Raw genomic sequence first — 25,097 nt, forward strand, 5'->3', positions numbered from 1 at the left:
AATGAATAATTGGTAACGTAAGCATTCATGTATCACGTCACACGACCGTCTCTGTAGAGAAAAAGCGTACGAGTCAAAAATCTCCTGTCTGATGTAGATATTAATTTGAGATTTTGCACTTATATTTTCATAAACATTAGCTATGAATTGCCATTTTTATGAATGAATTTGCAGTTCTTATTAATCACGTGTTAATTTTTGCATTTTATGGATGAATTGTTGTTCCTATCTGAAACACGGGTTTGAATTGTCATTTTATGGATGTTTTTGTAGTCCTGTTTGAAACACACGTTCATCGTGGCTATGTCATATGACATCTAATCATCTCTTTCAATAAATTATATATGGCATTTGAACTCACGTAAGATCATCTATATTTCTAAAATTAATGCAAGTTAACGTTTCCCTATACATGTAGCAAACAAGTTTTTTATTATCGTGTGAGTGTTTTATTAGTTTCCTTATCGCTGTGGATTTATCGGACGGATCAATATTATCACTACACAGAGGCCGGGTTTATACATTACGATATAGACAAGGGAATGTTTATGTAGTTTGCTTGTTCATTCGATCGCCTGATTGACATAACGTTCGCCGACTGAACAATGGAGGAAATGTGCAATTGCATTGTTGTGCTGCAGACAATATTAGGTAAGTGTCATTATTACAAATGACATTGACGTGTGTGTGACACAATCTTTAATGACATTCAAGCCTCTTTGACAACTTAACTCAATTTTCGTTCTTGTAATGATCATACAAAATCAACATGTCTTCAAACTTGATTTATTTTCACAAAATTTCACGAGATTTCACGTATTGAGACATATTCATTGTAAATATGATGTTAAATGTTTTCATGTAAAATACTTCCTTGTGTGTATACCCGATTGGGTACAGTTGTAGCGCCGTTATAGATAACACCAACGTATATCAAACATAGCCTTTTGTCACAGATAACCTCGATCAGACAGCAAGGCAACCTAACTCTCGTATTAGTAAAACAAAATCAGTGGAGCTATGTAGCCAGTGTTTGGTTATAAAACAGTAAACAAACATTAAAATAAATCACTTTTGTTAAGGAGAATTTGGTTCTCCAGATCATGTATGTATAAAAAAAAAAATCCTTTGAAATTTATTTTAAACCAGAGGCATCAGACCAGTTTAACTTATTTTCTATGTTTAATGTATGACGTATACGTCACACTTATATAATGTGTTTTATTGTTTGAGTTTGTTTATGGGACATTTATAAGACGACAGAGTTATTTTGTTTGACGACCTTGTATGATGACTTCTCGAAGTCTCAGGATAAGGATTGTCATATGTATTCATTATTTACATTTACCTAGAAGAACTGGCTATATAGGGAAAATAATCACAGCAAAACAAATACATACGCCCAAACCAAGCTGTTTCTTAATCAACTTAAGTCATTAATTTGTCCTTGGTGACGTTTTCAACTCCGAGTTCTGAAATTGTATTTGTATGTTGCTAATAAAGTATGATTATACATTTAAAAAGAAATTAAAAAAAACACCGGATAAAAATCAATTAACTTCAAGCGTATGAATATTCATAGATCTATAAATTTCACCAGTAAATGGCTACATGATAGAAATTATAATCTTGACTTTACAAAAATGAAATATTTTCTTGAGTTTTTTAACAGGATAGTTAATGCCTTAATCAATACTGACGATCAAACGTTATCATTGCCAGTGTTTATAGCCTTCACATGATCCAAATTGCTCAACAAAGGCCAACATTAATATAATTATAATAAAAAAAAATTATAGTCGCCAGCTGCTTTACCTACGAGTTCGACTCCAGTTTTGCATGTGACTTCAGTCAAGATACATGCCTTTGGTCCAATACCAATACATCGTTAAAGTTCAGCCGACATGCAGGAGAAACCAGTATCGATGACACTGGCCCTACAGCCGGACACACTGATGGAGGACAAAACGGTCAGTACAACAATGATGATTGTTTAGAATTATGATTGTTCGGCGTATGAATAGTATTAATGTTTACGTAGTTGAACGACTTGTGTGCTTCCAATTTTCTGAGGTGCCGGTCGATAGTCAAAGACCGGGACGAAAGGTCAAGGTTATGGTAAACGCCATTGTCAAAATCAAGGTCAAGGTCGATGATTCAAAAGCAAATGAAGTGAAAACATGCCCATTGCTACTGCAGAAAATGCAAAATATAATAATTTCAGAATTTAAAGTAATGAATAATCTATGATAATGGGAACGCCCTTGGGATAATATATATGACATCAACCAAAGTCCAATCGTGTAGATAAAATGTACATACAAACATAAAATGGTAATGGAAATGATTAGTTTGACAACAGTACTAATGAATCAGTGTTTATTTTAGACTACTACATCTATCTAGACGACTATGGCACCACTAATTACGCAGAACTAGTCAGTCCGACATTGAGATCGACATGCGCTGTGGCTTGTTTCCGGTTCTGGTATCACATGCATGGAAAATTTGTCAACAAGATGGAAGTTGGACTTATTCATGACAGCAATATATTGTTCTTTCGATCAGGAGACAGAGGGAATAGATGGAGATGCGGGTTCGTTCCAATACATAGCTGCAATGATAAGAAGGTAAGTCTTTGATATCAAATATGGAGACAGTGTCATTCAAGTTTGTGATCATCACTGACAAACAATGAAAAACTACAAAATGGACCAATTTGACTTACATATCCCATTCAACGAACAATAAATTTGATTGAAGAAAACAAAACAAACATATTTATCATTTCATGATATGATAGGAAAAACAATTGAATATATTAACAAAATTGTGAAGACCCATACAATTTAATTGCATGGTTACAGATATATATTCGTGCTTACGAGTCCGAGGTAGGGGCTCAGAGCCAGATCGCTTTCGACGACCTTGCGCTGACATACGTCGACAATGCCACTGAGTGTTCTACAGCCGGTAATATTTTTATTTAAGCATGTTTTATTTGTAAAGCACATATCCGATTCCATAAAGACTACATTATAGATAGCAAAGATAAAATGATTAAGAATTTTATATACATTGTGCACAGTTTACAACTACATAATAATGTATATATAAGTAAATGATACCTTTCTGAGCAGTTTTGGTTACATTAACATAATCTAAAATATATACACTTCTATAATGACTTGTTTCATTTGTTTTGTATATAACATACCATATGAGAAAACAAATGAACATTTATTATCAAAAATATAATATTATCAACTTAAGGGGACATCTCTCGGTATAGGATATATATCTATGTCTTTAATAACACGTGGTTACCTATTTATAACACGTCGTTACCTATATTTGAGATGTCTATTTATAACACGTGGTTACCTATATTTGAGATATCTATGTCTATTTATAACACGTCGTTTCCTATATTTGAGATATCAATGTCTATTTATAACACGTGGTTACCTATATTTGAGATATCTGTCTATTTATAACACGTGGTTACCTATATTTGAGATATCTGTCTATTTATAACACGTGGTTACCTATATTTGAGATATCTATATCTATTTATAACACGTGGTTACCTATATTTGAGATATATATGTCTATTTATAACACGTGGTTACCTATATTTGAGATATCTATATCTATTTATAACACGTGGTTACCTATATTTGAGATATCTATGTCTATTTATAACACGTGGTTACCTATATTTGAGACATCAATGTCTATTTATAACACGTGGTTACCTATATTTGAGATATCTGTCTGTTTATAACACGTGGTTACCTATATTTGAGATATCTATGTATATTTATAAAACGAGGCTACCATTAAGATTATTAATTTTGAATAATTTTAATGCAAAATAGAAATCAATCCACCATTATCACCTAATTAATCTGTTATACGGTGAATTTGACCATGTAACACTTATCTTATATACCTCGTTTTATAGAAGCTGATATGAAATTGAAAGTCGTGTACCTGGGTGGTATACCTCGTGATAACTTAATATCAGCCCCTCTTCATAACATGTTTGCTTTACGTTTACCTTGCCATATTCTTTATTTCGTTACAGTTTGTAATTTACATGATGACAATTTTACATCAACAACTTTAACGACACCAATGTCGTCTACAGCCACGTCTTCCTCCACAACTCCTTTTTCCAATAGCAAAACGTCTGACGTCAGTCCTTCTGAGCCAACGTCCACGCCTACATCAGAACCTCGTAAGTCTACTTACTTAATTTCCCAGCTAGCAGACACACGTTGCAGAAAACGTCATAGATGGTTGCAAACGTTGCAGTTGCATTTCAACGTTTCTACAACGTTCGTTTAACGTTACATATCTGTAATGTCAAACGCAGTTTCTAATGGTTAAACTGCCACGTGCAATAAACGTTGTTGAAACGCCGGCTTTTTTTCAGAAAATTTTCCAATTCTTCAGTTGAAAGTTAAACGTTAATGAAACGTTTGTCCAACGTGTAATCTTTTAGCATAGAAATTTTCATGTTTTACGTTAAAACATAACGTTTTCCAGACGTTGCTAAAACGATTGTTTTCCCACTAAAAGTCGAAATATTAACCGTCTTACTTGCAACGTCTACATAACGTTTTCTTAACGTTGCAAATAAATACGATGAATTTGTTACCAAAGATAAAAAGAAACGTTTCACAGGCGTTGTTAAAACGTGTCATTTTCGAAATAAATATGGTCTCTTACGTATATTTCCTACCCTACAATCGAGTGTTTTAAATCATACAAGACATCAAGATATATATTTAACATCCTGGCAAGATGGTCATATACGTATGCAACTGATTTATGTTATTTATTTTTTTAGCAAAATTATTGAGTATAAATTTAACGTCTTTGCCACGTTTGGCCAACGTATCATTTTTGTGATTTCTCCTGTATTACTGGTGCCGGATTAACGTTTATCTAACGTTAAGGAAACGATTTGTTCTCAAAATAAATCGTTTTGAAATGATTGAATTGTGTCGTCTGAATTAAACTTTTATAGTTTGCGTCAGTAATTTTATTTGCAATAGTCATTTCGATACATATTTATATATATATATGTATGGTCGCGGAAGATTATAAAACTAATTCTATAACGTAATTCGGCCATGGCATTTACCACATTTTCAGTGAAATAATATAACTATCATAAATGTTTTCCTTTCAAAAAGACTCTTTAAAGTTTAGTTTTTTCCCGTTTTGTGTTGTTATATACGCGTACAAATAATTGCTATACTATTATCGCTCGGGCCCTCACAAACCATCAATGTACGTGTAGTGTAAGGTCCGGAGGCTGACCACATGTGTGTCAGTGATATGTCGGTCAGATGGTTATATAAGCTTCGGCCGCAAATTCCCGCTCGTAAAATTTCTTTGTCTACCCACTCCATCTTTAACTGAGCAGTACACAGTGGACTCACGTCATTAAAAGAACTCGGTAAGTACATATAAGTATTTCATTCATATTTTTGACATCTATCGGTTTGAGGAACATATGTAGCAGGATACTTATTTTAACTTGTTAATTAATTCTACGTGCGGATACTTCGTAAAAAGTTTGCTATAATTTGTGATGAGCTAGGTTGATGTGGGTGTACACACGTGTTCTACCGTAGCTATTCGAACTGGAAATACTTATACACGTTCATCAAAATTGACTATGTTATATAAAATGCCATACAAGTGTTTCGAAATATCCTTACCGTGTATTGAATTATTTAGAAATGCTACAAAACCATTGTTTAACGGTATTTCAATCTACAATTAAGGCACGTGACTTAGATCATGTGACTAAGCACAAAATGGCAGCGCCCATTAAATGCATACCTCACTTGTATTCACAATATACGCGAACTGTTATATGATATTTTAAAGAATTTCTATTAATTTTGCTTGCGGATTTATTTGAGGATATCATCATTATTCTTTTATTCAAATACATATTAAAGGGGTATTTCGTTCAAGTTACAAAATTTCTGATCGTTTTTGTACCTTTATGACTGGCACTTTCTTATGGTTTTTCTGCTTCAAAATATCTCTCTAGTGGTTTATTTCGGTAAGCGAATTCCATATAGGAATACGCCAATGCAATATATAATTCGATTAACTAAATATATTACTTAAAGGAAAATAATCGGGACACAGTCTACTTGCATAGACTACAATAATTAAGTGGTTACGACTGAATTAAACCTGTTTGGCCAAAGAACAGATGTGGCTCGAACTGGAAAGAATTCCCTCAAATTAATTATCATATACTTGTGTATATGGAAAATTGAAGAGTATGTTTTGCATTGAACATAATTATATATAAGTAGATGCATTTGCACTAGTTTTAGATTAAAACATAAAACACACTTCTGCTATATATCCTTTCAAAACATATCTGCACTGTGGTGTACAGCCTGCATTAGAAATATATATGTTGATCAATAACTGTGTCATTCATTTCAGATTTCAATTTTTGGTGTATAAGTAGGTGGCCATATCATTTTACAACTCTTGCTTATTTTTTTCCTTTGATATTAAACCGGGAATATGGCAAATCGATTGGTTAGCGATAGAACTATCCGGCGTCATGCTTTAAAAAGAACTTTAGAAATGATGAATTCCACGGAAGAAAGTTTTGAATCTGAATTCGATTCGTCCGACCAGAATTCAGAAAGCAATTTCGAAAATGAAAATGATTCGTTAAGAGAGATAGATTTAGTTAGATCAAACGATTCGACTTCGGACAGTGATCAAGAAATTAATCTACAAAATAACGATGAGGCAGGAAGTCAGATTACAGATAGTGATTTAAGTGAGGTAATTTCAGAAAGCTATGAAACAGATGTAACCGTGGCAGACTCGGATAATACTGATGATGATGATGATGATGATGACGAGGAAAAAAGTCAAAGAAATTTTAGTGATCATCTTAGATTATGGATTCTTGAAAGTGGCACTGCTGCATGTCACAGTAACAAATTACTTGCATTATTAAAGCCCTATTTTCCAGCTTTACCAAAGGATGTTAGAAAACTTTTGGCCACTCCCACCTCATATGATATTTTGGATATATCTGGTGGAAAATATTTGAAAAAATATCGGCATTAAAGAATACATGGAAAGACAATTAAGGCTTTTCCCCGAAATATTGTCAATCTCAGATATAACTCTACAATTGAATATTGACGGACTTCCACTTTTTAAAAGTAGCAATGACCAATTTTGGCCTATACTTGGTATTGTAAACGAGTATATGGGGAAAGAACCCTTTATCATTGGTTTGTGGGTCGGCACATCAAAACCAAAGAATGCGAATGATTATTTACGCCCATTCATAACCGAAATAAAAGATATTGAAAACAATGGAATAACACTAAACGATAGAGTAATCAGAGCAAAGATTTTAAATGTTCTGTGCGACACTCCTGCGAGGGCGTTTGTCAAAATGGTCAAAGGTCACAGTGGCTATTACGGTTGTGATAAATGTACACAATCCGGCGGATACGAAAATCATCGTATGACGTTCCCAGATTGTAAAGCGCCAATGAGAACAGATATAATGTTCAATGAAATGACAGATGAAGATCACCATAAAGATTCTTCTTCTTTGCGAGAACTTGATCTTGGAATGGTAACTCAGTTTCCCCTAGATTACATGCATCTTGTATGTCTAGGTGTAGTGAAAAGATTATTGCTTTTCTGGATCAGTGGGCCTCTCTCAACAAGACTGATGGGGCGAACTGGACAACTAATATCGGACATGCTAATTCGGCTCAGATCTTCACTTCCCTGTGAATTCGTTAGAAACGGAAGAACTTTGTCGGAAATAGATAGATGGAAGGCAACTGAATTTAGATCGTTTATCTTATATGCTGGACCAGTCGTTCTGAAGAATAAACTACACGATTCAGTTTACAAACATTTCATTATGCTTCACGTTGCCATAACAATACTATGCAGCGACAATTTGTGTTGATTACTGTGACTACGCTGAACAACTTCTCGTTCTCTTTGTACAACAGTTTGCAAAGATTTACGGAAGTCATTTTTTAGTGTACAATGTACATTCTCTCATACATTTGCCAAGTGATGTACGAAAATTCGGTAATCTACAATCTTTTTCAAGCTTTCCATTTGAAAATTACCTCCAGACAATTAAGCGGTTGATTAGAAAACCAAATTTTCCGTTCGAACAGGTGATTCGAAGAATTATGGAGAAATCCTCCTTGAATAAAATGAACATCAGAGCGTCAATATTTTGTAAAAAGGAACACAAACATGGTCCTTTACCACCTGCATTGCCACCCTGCAAAGAATTCGAAGAACTTCACTTAGAAAATCTTCTCATTTCAACAAAAAAAACAAATAATGCACTAATGGTGAATGGCTCTTATTATGTTGTTAGAAATATTATTATTTGTAACAATATTCGTAAATTAGTGTGTCAAAAGTTCCGTATTGTAGAACCATTTTATAACTATCCTTTAGAATCTTGTCTAATAAACATAGCATACATAAAAGAAATAACAGAAGGCTTGGTTACATTTAACATCAATGAAATATCATGTAAAATTGTTCTTCTGCCTTATGGCGACAGCTTTGTAGCGTTTCCTTTGATCCATTCTAAATAGGAAAGATGTTTGCGGTGGTCGAATTTACCAAAACTAATGAAGTTGAGGTCGTACCAGCCTTGTGGATTTTAAAAGGAAATAAAGAGTGTGTATGGCCACCTAACAAATCACCAAGTGGAGTTAAAAGAGCTGTAGAAAAAAAAAGAAATCCCAGACCCCAGTTGGGAAAAACATACTATTCGTATTCTAAAGGAAACGGGTAAGTAATCACAAGTGTGTAATCAATGTGATATGATGTTTAATAATAATATATAAACATTTTATTCACTTCCATTCTGAAAGAATCTATGAAAACAAAACGTAAATTTGTCTTAAAACAACTCATTCTTACATATACATGTATCCTCAATTGAATATATGGCTGGAACTTGTAAAGTTTAATCAACTATTAAGGCATATTACTGTAGTTGACCAAAAATTGGGGATTTTGTTTTTCTTTCTTAGTATTGTTGTTGCATTCATTCTCCAGAAACCTATCACAAGGCCAGGAAAAAGTTATCTAAGGCGACGATATCCTCTGATCTCAATACAACAGATGACGAGGCATCACTGATGAAGAGAAGGTAAGCGATTGACGAAACATAGTTTTGATACGCGAACAGTTGCGACAGCAGGGAAGTTGATGTAATAGGAGCAATTCATATTAGTTCAATTTCAAGTTTATCTTATCAATTTTTTTCTACCAACTCTCAAGTTTGCAGCTTTAATTTATTCTGTCAAATTGTCTTTTTCTTTTTTATTTTGTATATTAGATACATGTAGATGTACATGTAATATTAATGATAATAATGGTCTTTATTTATACTTGATAACAACTTGAGCTTAAAAACTCGTCTTACACATGGTCAAGATAGTTAATAGAATATACAATATTTACTACAGTTGTATTAATTCTTACATATTCGGCTTTTAAAAGTAATAACTTTTAATAGTGGATGAAACATGCTTCATCATGGAGGACACACCAGCGACAACAAAATAAAGAGAATCATGGAGGCTACCTTGACCGATGGGTTAGCAATTTGATTTAACTGGGCCGGTCGGGGACAGAAACGGGCATTTTCGAGGACCAACCTAGCAAAATCGGTCTTAGGTAATACTGTTGTGATATATCTCGGAAGTACTTTTCAAATTTGAACTTTCAAAGTAAGATCAAGTATTCATACACATTTTTCTTGTCAGGTGCAGCCAAAAAAGTGGGGCTACCCCACGCTGAAGCTGAACAGAAAATTAAAAACTGGCTGAAATACAGCAATCATCGGCTAAACGGGCGGAAAACATCGACCAAGGACACAACACAAGGTAACAGACCAATGCTACTTTAAAACCTTTTTGAAGTTACAATGAAAATTGTACTATCTAATCAATCATATTACACTTACAAAGAATCCTTCATGTAAGCTGTTAATCGTTCTAGACAACCTATTAAGACGCTAGTTCCGGATCTATCCCTCTGAATAAGAACAGGAACTACAGATTTTATTAATTTAAAATGAAAAAAAAACAAAACAAAAAAAAAAAACAAACAAACAACATAATACAAAAAAAATGACCGAGCAGAAAAATTGTAAGGTATCGATGTTTATTACTTTTGTTTCAGAGGAAATCCACGATAGTGTGACAAGCAGCGAAGACGAATCTGTGTGAGACGAGGAAAATACTGGATATCAAATAATAAATAAAGTGTTGTCACTAAAATATATAGCAGGTCATGTTTTGTATAAAAGGGTACATTGGTGTACACTGGAAAACGTAGCACAGCGTGAAAAATACGTGAAGTGAAATACAACGTGGCGATCTATTCATTTTACCAGAATTGAAGAAAGATTTCATTTCGTTACGAAATTTTCTGTATGAAGTCTAATTTCAACTAAATGACGTTTATGCAATGTTGCCGAAACGTCGAATAAATGTCAGATAAACGTTGCAGACAAGTTACATTAATGTTTCATGGTAATTACAAAACGTTGCCTAAACGTTAAACTACGTTACGAAATAATAAGTGAAACGTCTATTTTAACTTAAGTACGTTTATGCAACGTTGCAGATACGTGGAATATATGGTAGATAAACGTTGCGGAAAGGTTATATTAACGTTACATCAATGTTGCAGAAACGTTATGTTAACGTTACATTAATGTTACAAAACGTTGTAGAAACGTTATTGAAGAATAATAACGTTGCTTAATCGTTTAAGAAACGTCGACTGCACATTCATTCACGTTTGTGCAACGTTCCAATCACGGAAAAATTACGTGTATATAACGTGGGGATAACGTTTTATTAACGTGTTTGTGTAACGTTAGGACGACGTCTTTCCAATGGACAAACTTATGTGAATCAAACGTTTGTATTAAACGTTTGTGCAACGATTCGTGGTACGTTTAAGAAACGTTTTTTCAACGTATGTCTGCCAGCTGGGTTGGACCTCTTTGAAATTGCTAAATTCAGATTGTTCAGCTTGTTTTATGAATTGCACGAACTTGACCAGATTTATATTGCTACACGTATCAATATACGTCTTATTTCACACTGTTTCATTACAGTATCACCAAAGCAGCTGAAATATTGTAGATCTGTATTCAAAAAAGTATTCTAAAATATTCTATGAAATAAACATTCAATAAAGGACTTGAATGGAATACAGAAGTTGCGGTATCTCGTCATCAATGGTGGACTTGTTCCAGATTAAAACAAACCATTTAGTTTGAAATATATAAGCATTTCATCATGCTTTTGTTAATTTGATATGGTGAAGAATTGAATCATAATTCGTTTGTCTCATAACCAACTTAAATCAGCACCAAGTGAAATCGACAACAGCAGGATGTGTTCCTTAACTACAGTACGTTGTGTGTTTGAGTCAAAATGACAAAAGATACACAAACAAAAGAAGTAATTTTTTGTACATATTTTTTGAAGACATGGTCATTATCTTTTAGATTGAAAAACAAAATGTGTACTGATGTTTTTGAGTTCCTTTTGTTTTAGTGTACCTGCTCGGCCTGCTTGCTGTCCCGTTTGTTGTACTTGCAATCGGAATAGTTTACATAAGGAAAAGGTAATATAATTTACTAACTACCGAATAGTATTCATTTAATATCGTTCATGTTTCAAATATTATACATGAAATCAAACAAATGACAATAATTTAGCATCATGAGTATGGATAAGTATTCAAATAATATATGCTAATAATGGTGAAATTTATTTCCAAAAATAATAATGTTTCATTCCAGAAAAAGTAAGAGCAGTTCTGATACAAACAATTTAACTCCCAACAACCACAACAGACAAAGTCAAAACGGTTACACGAGCGATCCGACCACGCAATGCTCCCAAGACTCTCCTGATGGGCCGATTGAGAATGAGTATCTAGAATTATCGGATGACTTAAAACGGCCAGACGATGGTGACTATCTACATCCGGTAGGGAGGTTAGCCGAGGCCAATCACTATACAAACACAACACACGAAGTGTATGATGAGAGTAATATCGACAAAATGGACGATGACGGGTACATCAGCGCTGTCGGTGTCGCTGGTGACAAAAAAACGAGGCCTCATAATACTGATGAACATCGTGCACTTCCGCCCCTACCGGATATGAATACTAATAAAGGAATAACTTCAGAATCACAACCGGAAGTTGATTACCCGGATGATGGGAACGAGGACTATCTCCATCCGGTGTCTGGTAAGGCATTAAGCATGCCTACTTCTGATGATAATGACGATGATTATTTGAAGCCGACCAGATCTGTTGCGATACCTTCACGTTTATTTTCTGAAGCAGAACCTAATAAGCAACTACAGTTCAATTACCATGACAATAGTGACAATTTAAAGCGTGAAAGTTCAACTGCAATATAACAAGGCACTTGTCTGCAAATATCATATGGAGTGCGCGTGATCTTAAGTAAAACAAAAGGGAAATACCTGTTACTTGTTACCTCCTCATCGACACTGCTGTTAGTTTTAAGTAGCTAATAGAGGCGCATCTTTGAATTCGTCATCGCGTACGGCAAATTCGATATACCGCCGCCATGAGATGATTATCTTGTGATTGATATTTTCGTTTGTACAGTAGTCGGACATATCTTCAGAACGCAGCCATTTGGTAAGAATGTAATATCCCCTATATATTGGTAAGGAATTCCTAAGGTATTTTGTATGAGGTAACTTACTAATACATTGCTAAGTGTTATGTTGATATTGTCATTATATCTGTGTTTTGATTAGTCTATCACGATCACATGTTATTTAATCATTTAATTGTTAATTAATTATCGCAAGCCGAAGAGTCAGATACATTGGTTCTCTACCATAAGGCTCCTCTAAGAGGTGGATACTTGGGATTGTAAAACCAAGTGCTTTGATGTCTTATTATTGTTCCCTGCCTATCACATTTTAGTTTCCAATCATATCACTCAGATTTTGTGACGTCAGTTTTGTATTTTCACGTAACTTCCTGTCTACACTAGGGGTTGACCGGGCATGTATCTACCATTCAATGTTTGGTCCCAGTAAATGATTTCTCTGTCAATCACTACATTTAGGTAATTTTTTTTTTTTTTCGATTTGCTGTCTTTGTTTCTGAGCTTGCTGTTTTTAAACTGTTCATCTTCTTTTGTATCTTTAATAACTTAAATGGATGAAACACTTTAATTATAGGTAATGTATATAATGGGGTTATGAATATATATACATGTACGGTTCCAAAACAGCCTGAACTTATCAGTATCGTGGATGTGATCAAGGCGAAGCCCATGCAGTAATATACATAGCTCATAACGGTTTCGTCTGTTAATGTACCTGTATAAAATATATTGCATATATATCTATATAAATATAACTTTATTAGCAAACCGAGACAATTATAAACGACTGATCATGAGTGAGCTTCCATGTTTAATAATAAATCACAAAGCAAGAACATTGTAACTTAGTGAGCGAGGTTCCATGTTAAGCAATTCATTAAAAGAGAGTACTACAGCTTACTGAGTGAGGTTCCATGTCTTGGCGATTCACACAGCGAGAGAAGTAACCGAGCGATTGGACTCGATGGTACGAGGGGTGATTGATATATTGTAAGTCTCGTATTGAAGGAGGTAATCAAGAAGGTTCTTTTTAAGCCTACTAGTCTCTGACTATATAGCAATAGCAGTTAACGGCCTTTTATAAGCGTATATTCGCTTCTTGGTCCCCTGTTTAAGGTCAATGTAGGGTCGTGTACCCAAGGACTGATCTCATTTAATTAGTTTATATCGACGAGGTAGCACTCTAAAGTAAACAAGACAAGCGGCTTTTACAAAATGGACAAAATCGGAGAAGAGCATACTATGGTTTACTTCTGAGGCAGTTACGGGAAATATTAAACTGAAGCGCCACGGAAATCTCACTGAATGTGTGTTATTCCATCAGGACAATGCTCATGCTCACAAGTCTGTCATTGCCATGGCTACCATTCACGATTGTGGCTTTAAATTGATTGAGCATCCGCTTTATTCACCTGATCTCGCCCATCAACCTTTCATCTATTTCCAAAACTGAAAGCAGCTATTTCAGGCACATACATGCATGCAGTGGATGACTTTATAAACAGCCGAGAAAAGGAGTTCTATAAAAGTGGCATTGAGGCCCTTAAACACCGCTGACAAAAGTTTATAGATACTGAAGGGGATAATGTTGGAAAATAATACTATGTCAAGCGAACTTCAAAACCTTCAATATGAAGCTCACAACATATCAATCAGCGATATATATTTTTTAAACTGATCGAACCATATCGATGAAGAATAAAAATGCATACATGTAATTCTGTGTTTGTTTCTTTACAAAAAGATTAACTTTTCATATTAAAATATCAATACTTGCCTATGTACATAATGTTACTTCTATGTACAGAATGTTACTTAAACACATCGTGTAAGCAGAAGATAATGTAAAGTCACGCCGATGTTTAACATCTATATATGTTTTGATATTGGTTGTAAATATTTGAAACATTTATATTGCATTTTTGCGTCGAAAATAAATTTGGTTTGAAAGCTGCATGACTACTCACGGTCGTTGTATTGTTAATTCCTTAAATAGACTGAATCCTAAACTGTAGGTTCTCCTTCCTTAACTGTCACTGGTTCATGCGATCCGTGTGCTTTCAATGTAATATATGCTGAATATATCAAACTAAAGAATTGTAACTGTCCTCACACTTTGATCGGATAACAAATCTCCCATAGAAAAATATGAGTATAAAGCCACCAAAACTTGCGTATTAGCGGAGCTGGTGTCTACAGTCCATACGGAAGGGTTCCTGTAGACAAAGGGAACTACAGTAAAGACAAACATCCAGTAATCAAGAGACACAGGTTGGTGAAGATATCGCCTAGATTTGGTGGAATGCTAGATCAGTGAGAAAACTAGACAGACATCCAACACCCAGTATAAGGGTCAACAGAAGGAAGTGAGTACAAGTGGGTGGGGACGATCGTATATATATAACTTAGCAACACAAATGACGAAGGAAGACAACTTTTTGACTCGTGCCCTGACCGGGCCTCGAACTCACGATCCACGGCACCCAATCGCCTAGTCAGAAATACCCGCAGCTTATACCGCTGCGCCACATATTGTCGCATTTGGAGTCGCAAGGTCGTTATCACCAGATAGAGGTTATCGTTCTTAATGTCATCATAATATTGGCCCGTTACCCTGGCCTCTCGGACCATAGAGATATTTTCGAAAGACCAACAAAGCCGCGTTAACGTAAATGACATTGCGAAGGTCATTAGGATGAATAAGACAGGGCTGCCACCTTCTGGAGATGCTAAAGTGGGAAATCTCCGACCAAAGGATTGTTCAAAGTGGGAGATTTAGCACAGCGACATTTTAACAAATTTTAACGCCTGATTATTAGACCAAAAGGTGATCAAGGTTATCTTTGGAGATGTAATGACAGGTCTGTCCGAACGAACTTGTAATGACAGTGTTCAACATGGTACTCTCTACCAAATTAAAATCAGATATCACATTCTATTTTGATACATCCTTCCGAGTGCAATTACTCCATAGGAATTTGTTCTTCAAAAATATTTAAATTGATATGAATTTAGATATGCTCAATGTTTGTTGATATACCTAATGGTTTCATTGTCAGCACCCTAGTTCTCATTTTGAGAATAAGATTTTACTCAGATTTGACCTAGATTTGCATCGCTGGTATCGTCACTGAAGCAGAAAATGCTTACTCTTCATGAACGCCTGATTTTATTTTTCTCCCTTTTGCCCTCGGTTGTTAATTAGAATTATGGTTTCGTATTCATATCGGTGTTCTCCATTGTTTTTGAGGCCATGTATCAGCTTAATGATATTTAACATACGGCGGGCTAATGTGGCTAACAAAGTATATTGCGATGGGCTGTGTATGACCACTGATCGATTATATTATATTAGCGTTAATGATGCCAGGTGATTTTGAGAATCGGTCAACCAAAAACAACAAGAAAATACACAGATGTGTAAATTCAGATTCAAGATTGATTAAATGTACAAATGATTGTACAAAAGACACGAGATAATAACACCATTCTAAACAAATTTAGGAGGTAGATACAGTAACGGCAAAAAGAATTAAACTGTACCGTGCTGCTGTTTCGTCCTTCTTGGACTCGTCAGTATTGCCAATTAAAGGCCTAAAGCGCGATCCTAGAAGGGGATAAAAAAATAATCAAAATTGTCAAAACAAGAGGTCCATGGGGCCTGTGTCGCTCACCTGGTTGGATTTGACCAAATGTCAAAATAATATTAATGTTCAAATCGTTAATACATACATGTAGCTCTATTTGTCAATCTCGAACAATGCTATATATTGTTATAGTGTGGGATCTCATGTGCTTTAAAGAAAAAACGAAGTCCAGACTCTCTAAGGGTGTGAAAGACCTCAGGGATTGGTTTTACAACATGACTGTGTTTAAAGAAACTAAGTCCCATACGGTAGGGAAAACCCCTTGTGGGCCTATTTTTACATCAGAATTGTGTTTATCCCAGAACGTCCAGTCATTCTATATATATAAATGGTTATGGGATGGCGGGTCACAGCAACCATTTATCCAAAATATGTTCCCCTTTCCCAAGTGTGCTTCTGGGTTCAAATCCATTCAAAACTTTATGACTAGTAGCGATTTAAAGGAATTGCCTCAATGTCCCCTATTGGGCCCCGCCCCTCTGGCCTCTTGGGGGTCAGAGTCACCATTAATGCAAAATCTGATCCCCTTCTGCCAAGGATGTTTCTGACGAAATGTGGTTAAAATGTAATGATAACTTTTTGACTAGTAGCGATTTGAAGTAAATGTTGACGGACGGACGATGGACAGACGGACAATGGACGGACGGACGACGGACGCCGCGCCATGACATCCGAGGTCTAGGTGAGCTAAAAATGAGGAAGTGCAAAACACCCATGATTTAGATAAATTATGTTAAGTAAGAGATTTCAAAATAACCCTAAGTACATCTGATACCATTGCGCCACCCTATATCATTGTGTCACCCGATACCATTGTGCCACCCATATTATCGTGCCACTCGATAACATTATCCTACCAAACCAATCCACTGGACTACACAACGTAGGAATCAAAATAAATCAATGAAATTTGAAAATACACAAGTTTATTTTTGATACATCTCACTCTGATTACACATGAAGGTGTGTAGAAACTCTCACTCTGAATATGCATGATGGTGTGTACAAACATTCATCTGATTACGCATAAAGTGTGTAGAAACTATGTACACATGAATGATCACCTAAGCTTGTATATACTTATATATACAAGTATATATAAGATCCCCTCTATATAAAAACACATTCAAAATGAAGACACATACTGAGAATTCTTCCTTATAACAAACACATGTCAAGTTCTCTAACAATTGGCTGAATCCATCAAACTCTATAACCAATTTGTCCACATCTACATTAAACCAGTTTATTCCGTCCCTTGGGATGCTTTGTAAACATGTCTTTTTATATATAAAGTATTCTTTGAATTCTATTATTTAATATTCCACACATAAAACCAATGGCAACTCCACACACATATATACACATGTTTACACAAAATACAAATCACACAAAACTTCCATACAACGCAACAGAGCTACATGATTTAAGTAATATAAAACAAAGCAATAGGCCGAGTCATGTAGGCGGTAAACATCTTAAACTAACAAATAATATAAAAGTGCTGGTATCATTTACCTCAGAAAACAATCTTCACAATTAGCATGATCCACACAATAATGATGTACATTATGTTACATTGATTACTAACACTGTCTCCTCATATGATTATTGCGAGGAGGTTTTACACTGGTAATAATAATAAATAAACAAGTTTTTGCTTTTTAGCCTTTAGACAGAAATTATTTTATCTAAATTTGTCCAATGTATTTTTTCATGTGTCTTGAATTTATTGGATCTTCCAAGAGAAAGAATTGGCAAAATTAAAAGCAAAACTTTCCTATTTGATGCCAGTAATAGAATGCAAAGAGAAATATTGATATGTTATCTACAAACCTTCCTAAGTGTTCTCATGAAAATACCACATTAACTTAATAAAGAAAACCATGGGTTTCAGATAAAAAAGCAAATTCCCAGGCAAAAGATGTCAGGATTTATTATCCACGATTTTACTGACAAATCGAGTTCTATATACATGTACATGAAACAAATACAAACAAAACCCAAAAATTTCACAGTAAAATTGAGTTAAATTCAAGTTCCACAGAATGGGTCGTTGAATGAATTCCATATTACATAGCCATGAGTGTAAGATTCTGTTACTCACATGATTTATATCCAATGTGAATTTCGACTTGGACATTATGTTTTTCTCTACAGAGACAATTAAAATTGTGTTATTAGTACACATCTCATGATAATTATGATATGGTCATACCACATAGTAACCAGGCCAGTTATGTGATAAAACTTATCGACAAACCATTTACAAGATAACTTCTAGCTTCCAGCACTAGTGAGCATTATATTAAGTGTAAGTAGACCTTCATCGATAGCGATATCACACAGGTACAGTGAATTTGATATCATTTTTCATCATCATACTACCAAATAACTGCAACCTACGATTCTCGAAGACTCTATATCTATATCTTTGGTATATTTATCACCAAAATTGATAGATAATCTTTAAACAAGTAAACATGTGAAAAACAACTTAAATACTACATAGGTTGAAAGTATATAGCAGGCATACATTGTACTTAACAATATAAATGTTACATACAACAGATCTAACTGGAAACTTTGTAATAGTTGTTGTTTCGGAATGTTCCAGCATTATTCATCAGAAGTAAATGATTCCCACACCAAGGTTCATAGCACATGTAAGTTGACCTATATTGTGTACAAGGTTATTCATATCAATTACATATTTAGTGTCAAATAAAAAAGAACAAATTCTTTAATTATATAATACTATTGTGTTTGAGACAAACTTCGAAATGTTGTTTTCCGAAATGTAAAATATTTCTTTAAAAGTCCACAGTGTTTCCCACATTTCCATGTGTATTTGCAATAATGATATATAAGTTTCTGACTACATAAAAACAAAGCAAAACGTAAGATAATAATGGATGGCATCCGAAATAAGTTATTCTTTCAAACATCTGTTTGACATCCGAGTTTAGTGATACTTTCACAAATCTGTGTAACGTCATCTAAGTTAAGTGATACTTTCAAACATCTGTATGACATCCAAGTTAAGTGATATTTTCACACACATTCTGTGCCCAAATGTACACTGAAAAAAACATTGGAAGTGACACGAAGTTTACACAATGACTCTCCAATATAAAATATCACAGCTTCCTTCACACCTCAGGTTCCGCTATCTGTCCCATAGTCTTTAATTCTGAAGCAACCTATACGAAACGAAAGTAACTTTTTAGTGTACAATAACAAGATTTAATTTATTTCTGTGTATATTTTTTTTAAACCTTTTAACCATGAGGTAGTAATTTGGATTTTTTCATATTAATGTAGTAAACCTTGCATTTTGCTATAACAAATAATTATTCCAATATTGGAATCACATTTCACATGTACGCTGGTACAAGGTCTAGACCAGTCTTCATCATGATCTAAATATGACTTTGATTTTCATAAATATTTATCTTGGATAAATACACAGACCTGTTTAAACCCTGTTGTAATATTGCATGATTAATGAATCACAAAATAGTCTACAAAAAGACATGTTTACAGTGATAATGATAAAGAAAACAAACAGTTGTGGAATGGACAGCTTTTGTCTTCAGTTTAAAGGAAAATTACCTTAAAATCAGCACCGGTAAATTCTACCACATCCTCCAAAAGTACATCCTCAGCTTTCTCTGTCAAGGTCAGTCCTTCTTCTGGGTCTACCTCAAACACACCCTGGTCAAAAAAAAGAGGATAGCTCAAAATCAGATGGGTATCAAGGGGAGGTAATCAAATATCTAACAAATGAAGCAAAATGTCTCAAGGGGAGATAATCTGACCAGCCTCACTCTTTCAGAATTTCATCAAAATGTTATTTCAATTTCCTGACAATAAACCCACTTTCTCAACTGAGTCAAAGTTTATGAATTGTCGTCCTGGTTAACAGGACCGTCCTGAAATGATTAAGGCTTTTGATAGGATGTAAATATAAAACAAATTATTATCGGATGAATATTGAATATCATCAGTTTCATACAGCCTATGGTTGATGACCCACCATTTCTGTGATAATAGTGTTGACACACCCCTTCCCAGTCAGAGGTAAGGTACAGTCATTGAGAATCTTGTGTTTTCCTCCCTTGGCAGTGTGCTCCATGGTAACAATGACCTTTGTGTCCTTACTGGATACCAAGTCCATGGCTCCTCCCATCCCCTTCACCATCTTACCCTGGAAAGGAAAGCAACAGTTGTCCAGTGAAACAGTTGTACAAATTATTATAGAATGTCACGAAAAATATGTAGGAATATCAGTATTTTTGTATATAAACTTACCGGAATCATCCAGTTGGCCAGATCTCCATATTGTGATACCTGCATGGCCCCCAGGATAGTGATATCAATGTGGCCACTAGAAAACACAACAAAAATAAAAATATCATATAAACAATCTCATATATCTAAATTACAAGTATAGTTTATTAATAAAATTACATTTTTGTATGAATCACTTCCTTTATCTAATTACAAATGCTTGTTATAGACAGGCTGGCACTCTAAGGAAGAAATATTACCAAATGGTTTTTCTGATGTACTTCATTAATACCAAACCATGGTACACAGTATCATAAAATATTATTGATGAATGAATTCAATACTTCATTGTCTTCTCTTGGTATTTCCATTTTACGACTCAACAGTATGTAGACTACAATCGACATTAAGGGAAGACAACTTTACCCTCGAATCATGGCAAACGACTCATCACTGGAGAAGTAGGAACTACCAGGGATACTAGTGACAGTTTCTTTCCCAGCATTGATCAAGTCTGGATCCACCTGGTCCTCTGTGGGAAACGCTCCCTGGTGACAAATAAGAAACTCAAATGTAGAAATGTTTACTGAAACCAAATTTAACCATTTTACTATGCTTTTGTTACCAATCTAATAAAAATTAGACTAGTAATTTCTATTCCTCTACGATACTCTACGATACACTGCCATATTGTATTACAGTGTATTGTATAGGAGCTGAAATTACAAGTCTAATTTTAATTAGATTGCTTTTGTACCTTATTCTTTATATATTCTGATTGTTGGCTTTCTAACAATGTATCACACAATAGGACTATTATGTTTAACATATACTATTATCAATTCTGGTCTACCATGATGTATTACAATAGAAATTCATGTTGTCTTAAAACTCCACAGTTTTGTATGTAACAATAACAGTTGTTTTTGACTGTCCAAACTGTCCATCATCAATACATTACAATTGAAGGTGACTATATTGGGCGAGTGTGAATACCTACCAGTCCCAGAATGCCGTTCTCGCTCTGTAGATGTACTGTAATACCCTTTATGTAATTACTCGCCAACATGGGCATACCAATACCAAGATTTGCTGGGACATGAATTAAGGAACGGAGTCAATGTCAACACAACTCTGTGGTACCAAGCACCCATAATGATCTTATAGCAACCATAAAAATTCACGAAAATTAATTGCCGTAAAATAGTTTCAATCACCGGTACAGTAGGCCTTTTATGACTGTGTATTGCAAAACTAAATCGCCACAAAAAAGTCGTTATACATGTAGATGTGAATTAAAGTTAAAATTTTTTGTTATTTATAAACAGTTTATAATGAGTTAATAGGAAACATCATTTTAGGTATTCATATTACATTCAGTCTTTGGAATTGGTTGGAAGTCAAAAGTTTGAAAGTTACAATTTTCACTTAAATTAAGTGGCATAGTTTTGTAAGTCTTATTTTAAGTATTTCAACACTTGCAAAAGTGAATACCCAGAGAGAAAAAGATCATAATCTAACCGTCAATCAGTTTTAAATGTTTAACTTATATTAAGTATACAACTTCAGTCTTATGATCCCAGTTGATCCCAGTGACATCACCGTGCCTGTTGGACACTTTAAGGATACCATACATTCCATCCTTGAACTCCAGGGCAGCCCTCCTAACAATTCTCTCTCTGATGATATCAGCCGGGCGCTTCTCAAAGTTAGCACTCTTTGGTTTGGTCAGACGTAATCGCTGAAAAAATACAGGTTTATATAGTTATATAGACCCATAATAGTACTCAATGTGACATCAGTGTTATATAAATCATATATTATGTAACAGTGGAATGATGTATCTCTCCAATTTTGTATTACAGATGTCCATCTCCTGTGCTTCTCGTAGTCTGTTAGTAATAATAGCTTTATTAATAGCTATACATAATGTACTCCAGAATTTTCAGAATAAGTCAGGAATTAGTTGACCAAGGATGGCTGCCTAAGTAAATTACTTATAAGCTGACCCATTTCATATTTCACTTCAGGTTAAGTCCCTTTAAGTTGTACCCACATATTGTGAACAACAGAGCCCCCTTGATCTAGATCATAGGTACCATGTCGGTCAATACACTCAATATATAATCTATTGAGAGTATTGACAGACGAGGCAAGTAATTATAATTATACCTATGATCTGGAGATTCTACTTTTTTGGTATGTTTCTTATGTGCCTTATTTTAAATTTCCTACTGAAATTAGTCAATTAAAAGCTCTCCATTTTGGTTTAACTGTTTTTGCAAATATTTCAATTTAACTTCTTAAATTTCAATATCCATAACTCTGGAACAAGAGATCCCAGAGGGATCTTGGCGCCCACCATTGAATGATCTTTATAGGTTCCATTTCAGATTGATCTTTTCTCTACTTTTCCCTTCCTCTAAGTCTTACTAATCTGTGTAAATTCAGAAACAGCCCTCTAGTACTTTTCAAACAAGGGGAACCTATATATAAAATTTAAGATTTAGCGATAATGGCTGTCTGTCGGCCATGTTGTTTTCCGATTGGTCCCAAAATGCAATACCAGGGACCAAGGGGAACCTACATATGAAATTTGAGAAAAATCCCTTCAGTACCTTCTGTACGATAGCGCTTAATAAACTTGAATTTTCAAAATACAAGATGGTTGCCTGTCAGCCAGGTTGTTTTCTGACTGGTCTCAAAATCCAATATGCATAACTAGACACAGAGGGCAACCTACAAATTAAATTCAGAAAGATCCTTTCAGCAATTTCTGATAAATAGCGATAACAATCTTCAATTGTCAAAATCCAAGATGGCTGCCTGTCGGCCATGTTGTTTTTCGATTGGTCTCAAAATGCAATATGCATAACTACGCACTGAGGGAAACCTACATATGAAATTTGAGAAAGATCACTTCAGTGCTTTCTGAGAAATAGCGATAACAAACTTCAATTGTCAAAATCAAAGATGGCTGAATGTCGGCCATGTTGTTTTCCGATTGGTCTCAAATTGCAATATGCATAACTAGGCACCGAGGGGAACCTACATATGAAATTTGAGAAAGATCCCTTCAGTGCTTTCTGAGAAATAGCGATAACAAACTTCAATTGTCAAAATCAAAGATGGCTGCCTGTCGGCCATGTTGTTTTCCGATTGGTCTCAAAATGAAATATGCATAACTAGGCACCAAGGGGAACCTTTATATGAAATTTGAGAAAGATCCCTTCAGTGCTTTCTGAGAAATAGCGATAACAAACTTCAATTGTCAAAATCCAAGATGGCTGCCTGTCGGCCATGTTGTTTTCAGATTAGTCTCAAAATGCAATATGCATAACTAGGCACAGAGGGAAACCTACATATGAAATTTCAGAAAGATCCCTTCATAAGTTTCTGAGAAATAGCGATAACAAACTTCAATTGTCAAAATCCAAGATGGCTGCCTGTCGGCCATGTTGTTTTTAGATTAGTCTCAAAATGAAATATGCATAACTAGGCACCAAGGGGAACCTACATATGAAATTTGAGAAAGATCCCTTCAGTACTTTCTGAGAAATAGCGATAACAAGAATTGTTTACGGACGGAGGGACGGAGGGACGTCGGATCCACTGCCCATGCAAAATTGCATTACATGAAATTAAAGTGGGTAACATAAACATTGCATAAAAACATGAAACACATGAGATAGTATTTAGAATCATTACATGTATTTGTGCTCAGTCATCAAGTTCCTGTGAAAGTAATCAACATAACTGGTAGTAACAAATCTACCAAGCGAGTTTCATCAAAATCCGTTCCTTCCTTCAAAAGATATCGTGCGGAAAGCAATCAGCCAATCAGAACACATTAGCCTCATTAAATATGCGGTAATCGAACTTGATCGAGGAGTTTAGATAATAAGTCTACCAAGCAAGTTTCATCAAAATCCAATCATTCCTTCAAAAGATATTGTGCAGAAAGCAAATCTGGATGGGCAGACGGACTGAATCCATTTGTATACATATCACCCGCCAACTTAGTTGGGCGGGGGATAATGAGCAGAAACAATATGACATACAAGGGTAACACTATATACCGAGCCATTAAATGATTTGCTATAATCTATATCCGCAGTACCAGTTTCTATACATATATAGCTATATATACCTCTATTCTCTTTTCGTAGCTATATCCACAGTACCAGTTTCTATACGTATATAACTATATATACCTCTATTCTCTTTTCGTAGCTGGGACCTTTAATGACTCGCTGGACGTAGACATGAGGTACATGGACATCCTCAGCTGGGATTTCTCCCACCTCCACAATCTCCTCTACCTCAGCAATGGTCACCTTCCCAGCCTTACACATCGGTGGGTTAAAGTTACGAGCGGTCTTCCTGTACAATGACATTGG

At 34.9% G+C, this 25,097-nt stretch overlaps 1 protein-coding gene and 1 long non-coding RNA gene across 5 annotated transcripts in view; one reads left to right on the plus strand and one right to left on the minus strand.

Annotated features, from left to right (window-relative positions):
• Positions 1-5,133: 5,133 nt before the first annotated feature.
• LOC117325936 lies at positions 5,134-14,681 on the plus strand. Of its 4 annotated transcripts, XR_004532396.1 has the most exons (8): positions 5,135-5,473; positions 6,490-6,510; positions 8,658-8,856; positions 9,127-9,220; positions 9,590-9,750; positions 9,840-9,959; positions 10,258-11,718; positions 11,897-14,681. It is a non-coding gene; the product is annotated as an uncharacterized LOC117325936 (long non-coding RNA). The 4 variants fall into 4 exon arrangements; XR_004532398.1 differs by lacking the exon at positions 6,490-6,510 and having other exon boundaries at positions 5,134-5,473; positions 9,574-9,750; XR_004532395.1 differs by lacking the exon at positions 6,490-6,510 and having other exon boundaries at positions 5,136-5,473.
• Positions 14,682-17,310: 2,629 nt separating this feature from the next.
• LOC117325937 (succinyl-CoA:3-ketoacid coenzyme A transferase 1, mitochondrial-like) overlaps positions 17,311-25,097 on the minus strand; it is a 29,244-nt gene continuing 21,457 nt past the window's right edge. The window contains exons 7-14 of the mRNA XM_033882455.1: positions 24,912-25,080; positions 22,327-22,438; positions 21,698-21,789; positions 21,124-21,245; positions 20,719-20,794; positions 20,444-20,614; positions 20,020-20,121; positions 17,311-19,607 (exon numbers count right to left, since the gene is read on the minus strand). Of these exons, the coding sequence (XP_033738346.1) occupies positions 19,557-19,607; positions 20,020-20,121; positions 20,444-20,614; positions 20,719-20,794; positions 21,124-21,245; positions 21,698-21,789; positions 22,327-22,438; positions 24,912-25,080 (895 nt within the window). The 3' untranslated portion in view covers positions 17,311-19,556. The remainder of the gene's footprint in view (positions 19,608-20,019; positions 20,122-20,443; positions 20,615-20,718; positions 20,795-21,123; positions 21,246-21,697; positions 21,790-22,326; positions 22,439-24,911; positions 25,081-25,097) is intronic.

This window comes from Pecten maximus, chromosome 4 (assembly GCF_902652985.1).
Source record: "Pecten maximus chromosome 4, xPecMax1.1, whole genome shotgun sequence".
In the NCBI taxonomy this organism is placed as follows: domain Eukaryota; kingdom Metazoa; phylum Mollusca; class Bivalvia; order Pectinida; family Pectinidae; genus Pecten; species Pecten maximus.